General features: G+C 46.7%; 1 protein-coding gene across 1 annotated transcript; it reads left to right on the top strand.

The window, feature by feature from the left end:
- The first annotated feature begins 803 nt into the window (after positions 1–803).
- LOC125524859 (uncharacterized) lies at positions 804–5,285 on the top strand. The gene is made up of 2 exons (XM_048689885.2): positions 804–1,618; positions 3,681–5,285. Exons 1-2 carry the CDS (start codon positions 1,152–1,154, stop codon positions 4,975–4,977), a joined length of 1,764 nt encoding a protein of 587 aa, XP_048545842.2. The 5' UTR covers positions 804–1,151; the 3' UTR covers positions 4,978–5,285.
- The last annotated feature ends 5,903 nt before the right edge of the window (positions 5,286–11,188 follow it).

Here is an 11,188-nt window from a genome sequence, read left to right as displayed (position 1 = left end):
CATTATATGGCTCTAAACTTGTATACACCCTTTTGCTAGCTCAGTTTGGAAATATAAGATGTTTTTGCAAGCTAAAACAGTTTGAAAAAACATCTTATACCGTGGGACAAAGGGAATATGTTTTTCTTTGCCAGCCATCTGATGGCTTATGGCACTCTGTTATCGTTAGTTAGTACCGCGAAAGGTGGTTTGATAGATTATTGGAAAACATATTATGGTAAAGATTAATTCACCCGTGATTGCCCGGTCAATGAAACATATTGAGCTGCACTTTACATTTGTCCATTTTCCCTGTAAGAAATATGGATGTAAAGGAAGGGATATCCTCGACAACTCACACTTTTCACCTTGTTTTCCCTACCCGCTTCGCCGGGTTTGTTAGATAACTACAAAGCCCAACCAACCCTAATCTTGTATCCATTACCTGTACATTACATGGCTCCAAATTTGTATACACCCTTTGCCAGCCATCCGTGGTCGCCATCACAGAATGCTCTACCGTCAGCATTGCGATTCACTCCGCTTTCACGCCTTCCGCACCAGCAAATTACACGAAAATGCACAGTAAATAAACAAAAAGAAGAAGATGGAAACAAAATCCATCAGTTGGTACACTTGTAGGTACACAGAAGTCACATGTTCATTGATACGCGCCGCGCCGTGCCGCCGCACGTCGCCGTCGACGGCCCGGCGGCCAACTCACCCGCCTCCAAGCAAGCAGTGGTGCAGCCCGCCCATGGGTTGGGTTGGGTTTGGTCCCCGTAGCAGAAACCCCACGCCCCCATAAAACCAGCCCCGCCATGGCTGGCTCCAATGGCAACGCACACCACTCTCTCTCTCTCTACACCCAAAACCCCATTGCATCCCCGGCTTTCAAATCCGCCACCTTTTCCCCTCCCCATTTCTCTCTCTACCTCTACTTCTCAACCCAAGAAGAGAGAGAGAGAGAGAGAGAGAGAGAGGAGCAGGCCGGCCTCAAAAGAACCACTCACCTTCCCGCAGCCGCTCTCTCTCATCACGCACATCACGCACGCCCGCTGGTAGCTGCAGCCGCCGCTCGCTCGCTCGCTCTCAACGGTAGCTAGCTAGCCGGCCGTTGGAGCGGAGCCCCTGCTGCGGCCGCTTAAAGGAGGAGGAGGAGGGCGGGAGCAATGTCGGAGCAGCCATTGCCGCAGCCGCGGAGCAGCATGAGGGAGGCGCTGCAGAAGGAGGACAAGGAGAAGGCGTCGGCGGCGGCGCCCAAGGAGAAGGCGGCCGTGGCCCCGCCCCCGGTCGCCGCGCCCCCCATGGCCAAGAACGGCGGCGGGAACGGGGGCAAGGGCGGCAACGGGGCCCAGCCGCCGGCGGCGGAGGAGACGACGCGGGAGATCCAGGTGGTGCGCGAGGCGTATCGGCAGCCGGCGGCCCCGGCGTACGTGATGCCCGAGGAGCCGCCGGCCATGGTGGAGCTTGTGGGGTGGTACCTCTACGGCTTCTGCTCCTTCTTCATCACCCACCTGTTGCTGCCGGTGCTCTTCCCGGCCATCGTCACCCAGGTCGCCTACCCCTCCTCCGACTTCACCCCCGAGGCCAAGTACACCGTCAAGGGCGCCTCCTGCTCCGTCCACGAGATGTCCATGTAAGAAGAACAACATCCCACTCCCCACTCCCTCCCTACTTCTCTCCCAAAGTTTTGATTTTTTTTGGGTTCTCTCCCCTGTTTATTTCAAGTTCTTGGCTGTTTCTTGTGGTTTTTAGAGGGGTTTTGGGCCAGATTTGGGGGACCCTGTCCAGTTTCTCGGCGAGGTTTCTTTCAGCTCCCCTCCTCCACACAAGACTTGCAGATTTGTATTCTTCTTCCTGTATTTTCCCTCCCCTGTTCCTCTTTCACACAAGTTCGAGCCAGATTTGCTCACAAGCAAGCAAGAAAAAAAGTCCTCCATGTTTTTTATGGGAAGTAGTAATCTTCCCTTCAGTTTTAGGGCTGTGCGCCATTGATTTTTCTTGGAGTGCTACCACTATTTTCCTCGAGAGCTTGTTCTTATCTTACCCAAGTGTCTGCCCAAAATAAAAAAGGTTCTTGTTTTTGTCTGCAAACGAGGAAGCATGGTGCTCCCCCGTCGCCCAGGCCCTCCCTTGCCTTGCGGATTTCAATTTGCTTTGGCAGTTTCTCCTGATGCATCCCGTGATCTCGTCTGTACTTCTGCGCACTATTATTCAGTATTTGTTTTTACCCATTTTTCAGATTTATTTATCATCTTTCTGCTACTGTGTGCAAGTACAGATATATGGTTTTCCCTGTCTGTTGGGGTGTGCGTGGGTGCGTATATTGCGGCGTATATGCGACGAAAATACCTAGGAGATAGGAGAAATGATAGGATGCGTCGTGATACCTCAGAGATTCCATGCTACCTCGCTTGCACCTCCATTATTATCAGTAGCAAGCAGATAAGAGATTCTTGGTGCAAGGCTCCAAAAGATGGCCACTGTTTTTTGGTCCTAGATGCAGATAGCTCAGTGTCATGAGGCCACATCCAACATCCCATATCCTCATTTTTTCCCTTTATTTCTTTTCTTTCCAGCTAAATATTATTTCCCCAGGATTTTTCTCTCTGCCTATATATATCTACCTACACATATTAAAAACTGCACCATATTTTGTCAGTTAGCCCTGCCCTGCTGAGGGTCACATGATTTCTCTTGGGGGGATAAGGTCAAACAAGAGATTCCCCAAGGGTGTCTCTGAAAATAAAACCCATTTGGATGAATCTTTTTGTAACGTTGGGATTGTAGTAGGAGCAGCAGTAGAAAAACATGAATGGTACTGCAAGCAGGCAGGGGAGGCCATAAGTGTGAAATTTATGGGCATGCCTGTGTATCCCATTAAATTCGGTCTCTGAACCAAAACTTGCTTCCATGCTCTGCTTCAGATAGTACACAGACAAGATACTACTACCCCATACTACTTCTACTATACTGTATTTCATTTCAAAGTTCAAAATGCCAGTACTGAGCAGCACCGATTTTCATTTGGAATGAGTGATGTTTTTCCTAGGAGAAAAATAGCAGTAGCCATGTACTACTGGGAGTGCATTTTTTCTAGGGTGATGGATAGATCTAGTGAGTACTGCATTGCTTTTGTCCCACTTTTGATAGGACCAAGGAAATGAGTGCTCGAAAGCATGCCCATGCTTTTGCCCCCCTTCTCTTGGGCCTGGTCTTCTCCCCCTTTATGCCCTTTTGAACAGGAAAAGAGGGTGATAACGCTTGTAATTATGCACAAGCTCTTTGCTTTTTACCTGCAAATTTTTTTAGGTGATGGCTGGCTAACTGCAGGTCCAGCCAACTGGTAGGTGGGTGTAGATGCTTGAATTGCATAGGGCCAACTAACTGCCCCTTGATGGGGGCAAACAAGATGTTGTTGATACATAAATGTGTCAACATTGACGCCCCAACTCACAATTGTTTTTCACCTTGTGTAATGAGTTCATCTTGCATTGCATCTACCCATGGAAAGAGTATGGTACCACTGTAAATTTCACTTTTAACTATGTTGAAATGTGCATGTTTTATCTTCTCAGCATTATTGTTCTTATTTACTTGCAAGTTTTTACTATGCAAAATTCAGTCATGCCATGTTTGCTTGTACTGCATGTTCATGTCATCAAATTGCTCACACCAAGTTTGTGAAATGTGGCCAGGTACCAGAGGCTGACCAGGTACTCCATTGACATCTCTAGCTCCCACATGTCGCCCCTGGGCTGGAGCGCCCTCTCGTGGGCGATCGGCATCCTCCTCGTGGCGCCGCTCCTCACCCAGGTTGCGCACCACCTCGACAGGGGCCAGTACCAGTCGCTCATCCTCATCGCCGCGACGTCGTTTGGCTCCTTCTTCTGCCTGCTCACCGGCTTCTTCAAGACGGTCTGGGTGTTCCTGTTCTACATCCTCTTCATCGCTGCGTCCATCATCATCGCCGAGGCGGTGCACACCCGCAACCTCGGGCTGATGATCCGTGGCCTCGCCGCTCACGACTCGGGCAAGCACCTTGTCCTGCGCCGCCGCGCTGCTGCCAGCCAGCTCAGCCTCTACTGCACCGCCATCGGCGGCATCGGCGCGGCCCTCATGGCTGCGTTCATGTACCACATGCTGAGGCGCACTGACCAGCTCACCGGCCTCTGGGTCGTCTCCATCTTCAGTGGCCTCATATGGTTCATCGGCATCTGCCATGGCCTCTTCACGAACAGGCCCAGCAGCTCGTCACCCACCACTGCATTCGAGCCGAACTTCATCAGCAAGCTCAAGTACAGCATGACCATTGGCCGCTACCCACAGGCCATCGGAAGCTTGGTGGCAGTGTTCCTGTCATCTTTCGCCACAATGTGCATCTTCACCAGTGGCACGCTCTACGCCATTGGCGGCGTCTGCATCAAGCCGGTCCTCGTGCTCGCGCTGTGGATCCTCTACTTCCTGTTCCCGCTCATCTCGCTGCCGCTGCTCCACCCGATCCAGATCATCATCCGCGCCGACGCCGTCCGCATGCAGCTGCTCGGGTTCATCATCGCCCTCTTCGTCTCCGGCGCCGGGTTCTACTTCAAGAGCCACAGGTGGAGGGCCGCCCACATCATCATCATCGCCCTTGTCCAGAGCACGGCCAACGGCATCCTCTACTCGTTCGGCCGCATTCTGCTGCTCGACGCCTCACCGCCGGGCAAGGAGGGTGCGTTTGCCATCTGGTACGCCTACGTCCGCTGCATGGGCGCCATGATCGGCTTCGCCGTCGCGTCTGCTGGTCCTGGGCGTGCAGGAGGGTCCTTCGCTGCTGCGTTCCTGGGCAGCTTCCTCGGCATCATCGTGCTCATCTTCGGCAATGTCAGCAACATCGGGGCGCTCAAGGCCGCCGGGCATCTCAAGGGCATGGAGGACGACAAGAGGATGGGCGAGAAAGGCGAGGGCATGAGCGCCGTCGCCGACTCCGGCGAGTCCAGGGGGAGGGTATGATTGATTACATGGGGCTGGAAAGAAAGATTGCTTGCCGCCATTTGTTGTTGTGGTGGGTTGTGCTTGTGAGAAGGGTATGATTTGTTCTTCTTTTTTTTTTTCTTGTTTTTTCTTTCTTGTTCATGTCTCAGTGACACTGTTAATCCGGTGCTCTGCCCCTTTGATGCATGATGATTATGATGATGTTGACATAGTGGTTCGTAGAGGGAGTGTGCTAGCAGCTCTGTTAATGTGTTGTTAAATTCTTTTGCTTGGAAGACAGACAATTGTAACTGATGCATGATCTCATATGGTTCTTTCTTTGTTCATCGCCCCGCCCCATGAAAGTTCTTCTCAAGCAGTCATGCTTTGTGATTATGTCGAAAATGTGATTGCAATCTGCCTGGTGCTTCTTTCACTCTAGTATACCATTGTGGCGAAGCCATATATGCAAATCTGTCATTCTGGAAACTTGGATGAGTGTTTTTCCATTGGTTTTGTATGAAAGCATTATGGTTGAAGAAGAAATGAAAACATATGGCACCTTGCAAACACAGGACATGTCATTATCAAGGCACTGCACTAAACTTTGCATGAAAACACATCTTTATCAGGGCACATCATGGCCATTTTCTTACATCATGCCAAGCTAATGACTGACATCTGTGTTTTGCCAAATGATGAGTCTCTGTCTGGTGCCCCTTGCAAATTGTTGATGCTAATGACCTTCTACTCTTGCCAAAGGGTGGGTGCATCTGGGTTTGCATTTCAAGTTCTCAACAACATGTGCTGTAATCTTATTTCTTTTTTACTTTTTACTTTTGGTATGTCAGTTGATTATTGCATAACACATACTGTATAACAAATGCTCTAGTGTACTTGCACCCCATATGTTTAACCACCAAGAAACAAGCATCACTACAAGGGCTGAGATAAATAACTACTAACATTACCATGTACTTGAAGAAAGCTCTGTTCGTTTTCTCTTTTGCCTTTTGACCCTGACACACTGCACCATTTGTACACCATATTACCTGCAAAAAAGGAACAACATCATGACAAAATTAAGTGACTATTATTACTTGATCTTTCAGAGTTTGTTGGGTTGGGAGGAGGATAAACTTTTCTTCCATTAGAATAAGTTGATCCTTTTTCTTGTGTTCTTGTCTTCACCTGCTCCATGAGAATCTCTCTGCCTCATCAACTAACCATCATCAAAAAGTCAATGGAGGGCTCATCCTAATCGACAAAGTAGCATAAAAAAGCTGCAAAATAACAAATTGCGGCGATTATACAGAGAAATATATATGGAAGAGTCAAGAACATGGAAAATAAAGAGGGAATAAATGGTGATGGTAGGCCAAGAAGCAGACGTATATGGAGGTCCATGGAGCTGTCCATGTCCAGCAGTCTCGACGTACACATCAAGTCGTATTAATTGTGGTTAGCTTATATGAACAATGATATGCTTTAGTACTGATATTTCTTTTGTCCATGCTATTGTCAACTCAGATACAGTGATGGTGTCATTAGTGTTCAAGTTGTGTCAATTATTGTAAGAGGTGACGTGTAACACGCAGACCCGAGAGCAAAAAGACACGGAGAAAATTACACTAGAGGGAGCACAAACAAGTCAATTAATTTTTTGCTAAGCTCGTTTTCATAAGCCAAACGACGATTATGTGCGGTTATTTATCAATTGTTCTTCTCGCATTTAGTGCTTTCTTGAATTCGTACAACACATTTGAAATGTTGTTTCTTTGGTTGTATCTAGATGAGCTGACTCCTTTACACATGCAACTTTGAGGTTGAAAGAGCATCTAGACCTGGTCATTATCATGTCATCACATATATTTTTCTTTGATAAGCACGTCTCTTTTGCCCAAGTCCACAGTCAAGAAACTTATGCTATGGCCTGTTGCAAGTGAGAGTGGTTATCCACGCATTTCCTAATGATAAAATCATTGAATCATCTAAGCGTGAAGGAGAAAATTTTATGGGACGTATTGGAGAAGACTAATTGCATGTTGGGTGTCTAGAAGTGCGACTTTTCCCCTACCCAATAACTCGATTAAATTCAATTGATTAATTATTGTTGTTGTTGATGGCTGGTTGGACTTTGAACTCCATGATGTGTTTACAAAGACTGAACTACAAGCCCTATGGACAGCAGGACGTAAGTTCTAAGTGCCAATGCTCATATTTATTTTTTGTCGAGATTAAATAAATTGGCGCAATTTTCCTTATTCTTCGTTGTCGATGCTTACATGGACTTGTGTGGACGGTTTACGTAAAAAGAGATGATTCTTTTATCGGGAGACTTATCCTTAGGCAAAGTCATATGTGTGTTCTTAATCATCTCGTTGAAAAATAAGTTATCAAGGTCGAATGCGGGTATTCAAATTGGCTCTCAAGAGCGTATGCGCCCGGAGTGAAACTGATGATGCTTTTTAATGTAAAAAATAATCGCGCAAAAGGTTACATACGCATGTACCCATGTAGATGGTCTTGGGAAAAAGGACAATTCTGTGTCATGAGCGGGAAAAAAATTTGGTGCTTAAATTTTGTCTTTTAAAAGCATCGGAATTGAAATTCATATTTTTGAATCTCGTTTTCACTATTTCACTGGTCAACCGCGAGCATAGTTTTTTAATTGGCTAGCATTTATGTACACTTGGGGTGAAATTCACTTGAGGGTTGCGTGAAGCTTTTTTTTTGAACACAGTACAGTCGCAAGCGCTTATAAACACGCGCATACACTCACCCTTATGAACGCACACACGCATACCCTACCCCTATGAGCAACTTGTGTAGCTTGCGTAAATAAAGTAGCACGTGCAGCTTTGGTACACATAATTACCCATGTATTCGTATTCGCTTTAAGTACATTCGAATCCCCTCTCAATTTCGGGTATATATGCATGATGTATCCCATCCAATATTAACCCAACACGTCGGAAAAACGACTTGGACATAAACAAGAAGTCTCCATAGAAAACCCAAGTAGCCTGCAGTGCAGGTCTTGTCTCTAGCGATGCATGTCACCGTCAAGCCCTGCAAATTGTGAGCATGAATGTATGATTATGTCTGGGCTGGGCTCACCTCAGGCTCAGAGGGATGACCTACCATTAGCGGAGTGTAGATAGGAAATGCTTATGATGTTGGCATAGCGCATAGCATGGCATCACATCACACCCACACACGAACATTGACGCGCATATCCTGGCTTAGCTAGGCCGGCGTGGGTTCATGCATGTCCCTCTCCTACATACGTATGTACAACTCTAAGGAAAGAAAAAACAAACACAAGGCGAGTTTACACATATATTGTTGATGGAATCTTGCAGGCGCAATAGCCATCTCATCAGATAATTTACATCTTAATTCACAAAAGAAGAAAGATAATTTACATCTTGCATATTGCTCTCTCCTCCGATCCATATCAACCGTCGCTGCTTAGTACAGTGCACACAGTAGATTTTTTTTTTTCTGTAAAAAACACTTGGAAACGTGAAGACTCAAGCAGGCAGGCAGGGACATATGCACCCTCGGTGCACCGTGCTATTTTCCGTGGCGTGGTGTGGTGTGGTGCTCCATCACCCCATGTTTCCCCTTTGATTGATGAATGCTCCCTCCGGTGGTCTTCTCTTCCCTCCCTCAAAGTGAAATGAAATGGAATGGAAATGGGAGAAATCTCAACTCAAGTGCTAGTGCCAGGCATGATTGTTGGCATGTGCATGTGCGGCCGGGTGCCTGCGTCCCGCACAAGCGGCAAGCTAAGGACAAGAGGGCCTTGCAGGCATCCACTCCCTGTCCCTTTATTTTATTTTTTCTTTCTTACCGTTGCAGCCAGCACGGTTATCGATGCATAAGGGCACCGTGAAATTCGGCCCTTGATTAGCCTCTAGTTCGCACTGCTAGCACCTTAATAATTACTCACTTATATGTACTATATATGGTAAAAAAGATGTAGTAGGCCGTGACAAGAAAAGAGGGATGGAGCTGAAACTGGGCATGCATCGATAGCTCAGCCCTTGTCTTCCCCCCTGACCACTTTCGAATCTCTCTCCACGGTTCTTGGTCCTAGCTAGCCGTTACGTACACCCTCTCCGGTCCAACGGTCATATACTCATATGCAGTGCACAGAGGTGTGTCCGTGTGTGAGAGTGATTAGCTAGCCGTTTGAACTACTACCATGGGTACCAATTAGCAGCAGCTTAGCTTAGCTGTTTTAACTGCTGCTGCTGCTGCTACTACTACTGACGTCTGTCCCTCCCGGGGTCTTCTCTTGTCCACCTTACCTGCTCTGCTCCACAACAAAACCTAGGAGCGGTAGCAGTTGAATTCCCACCATTACTTAATCTACTAACGCTCCTATTACTACTCCCTCCGTTCCGAATTACTTGTCGCATGTATGGATGTATCCACATATATTTTAGTTTTAAATACATCCATTTCTGCGACGAGTAATTTGGAACGGGGGGACTGGTTGTTAATCCTCGATTCGCATTAAAGAGATGGCTGGTGCTCGCAGTAGTAGTTAAGATTCGAGATATTTTTTGGTGGTACGTAGAGCAAGGGAGTTGACCGGAGCACTTGGTTGGTTTGTAATCAATTTGCTCTTAATCAAGGTTCCCAGCCTAACCACACCTGCCTCATTTCCCTCCTTTTTTATATATATTCACAACATTGTACCAGCAAGAATCATACGCAAGATTCCTGCCCGCCTGCGGCCTCAACCTCGAGGCCCCGTACGTGCACGGGCACACTTGATATTTTGTAGTAGCACGACATATACAATTCCAATGGAAGACACCTGTCTTGTCTTCGTCAGGTTTTACCGTGCACTCAACTACGTGCTAATGAGAGAGTGATTATGCTGGTGCTACAGTTCTTAAGGATGATGGCAAGTACAGTCAAGGCTTTGTCTGAATCGCCCAAAGAGCTGGCCCTGCTCGGATATTACTTTACGATGATGATGTACTTGAGATTCATCAGATCAGGCTAATTGTACTGCACAAAGGGCGCAAAGTGGTGCTGAACGCCACGGAAAAAGGAGAAGCGGAGAAAAGAAGGAGAAAACAGGATCAAAGCGAAGAGCGCGCGCCAACTCTTTTTGAACGCCCAACAAAGGAAAAGAGGTACTACTATAGTGGAAAAAGAAAAAGAAAACAAGTTGAGATTCGCACTCACCAGATCCTAAGCTGTCCCGTTCACTGATTAGTGTGGTAGTACGTACTAGTGGCAGGACCTATTCACCGCTCGACATATTTTCTCCTCTATATTGTTGAAAAATAAAAAGGGATGGAGAAAAAAGGGCACAACACAATGCACTATCTTGGATGCCGATTTTAACCAAGTCGTCCTTTGATCCAGAGACCCGTTTATCTGAATATATGTGCACCCTGTGTTTGGGAGTGTAGAGTGCATTTTCATTGTTCATGCATGCATGGACTTTTATTGTCATATATGTACTTTGTACCCAGTTTTGAAAGTAACGCTTGAAAAAAAATCACTGCTATAAGATGTGTTTGTCAGTGTTTCGTAACACAATGCGCATATTGCTGACCTAGCTAGTTGCTGTTCGAAGCCTGAATTTTAAGTGGTCAAAACACGATACACACGAGTAATTTTTATTAGTCGGCACCCCTTCCCTCTCATCAAGTTGATTAGAACATCGACATAGCTAGGAGTTAATCGTGTACTTTCGTCGACCCAATTAAATTAAGTGGCCCCAACCACAAGCGTTGTCAGGTTGTACTAGTATATGCAAAGCGTTCAACAAGCCTAGCTTTCAAGATGCTGCGACCACTAACCAAGTGAAGGAGATGGCCTGCATTTTCTTTGATCACTTGATGCATACGGCTGTGCACCCGTGACAGCCGGCATTTGGGGGATAATGCAGACATATATGGACCCGACAGGACACCTGACCACAAAGCACAAAGCCCCTAATTCCGAGTGCCCAAGTTGGTGTAGATCCACTACTACCACAACATACTTTAACAAGCAGCATGAGTATGTCTCAAGAATTCAGTGACGCCGTAGATTCAGGAAAATAACATGTTGTTGCGCTGCCCTCTCGGCTCTTTATAAGTTGCAATTTTACATGGATCAACAAGAACAGCTCTTTCCTTTTTCTTATTTTATCACTAGCATTTGTTGTTGCGCTGCCCTCTCTGCTCTTTTTTGGATGCTGTTTAAGAGTATGTGCTTCAGTTTTGTAAAACTT

The sequence above is a fragment of the Triticum urartu genome, chromosome 7A (assembly GCF_056163025.1).
Source record: "Triticum urartu cultivar PI428250 chromosome 7A, HENAU_Tu73, whole genome shotgun sequence".
Lineage (NCBI taxonomy): Eukaryota > Viridiplantae > Streptophyta > Magnoliopsida > Poales > Poaceae > Triticum > Triticum urartu.
This window is presented reverse-complemented; position numbering and strand designations above follow the sequence as displayed.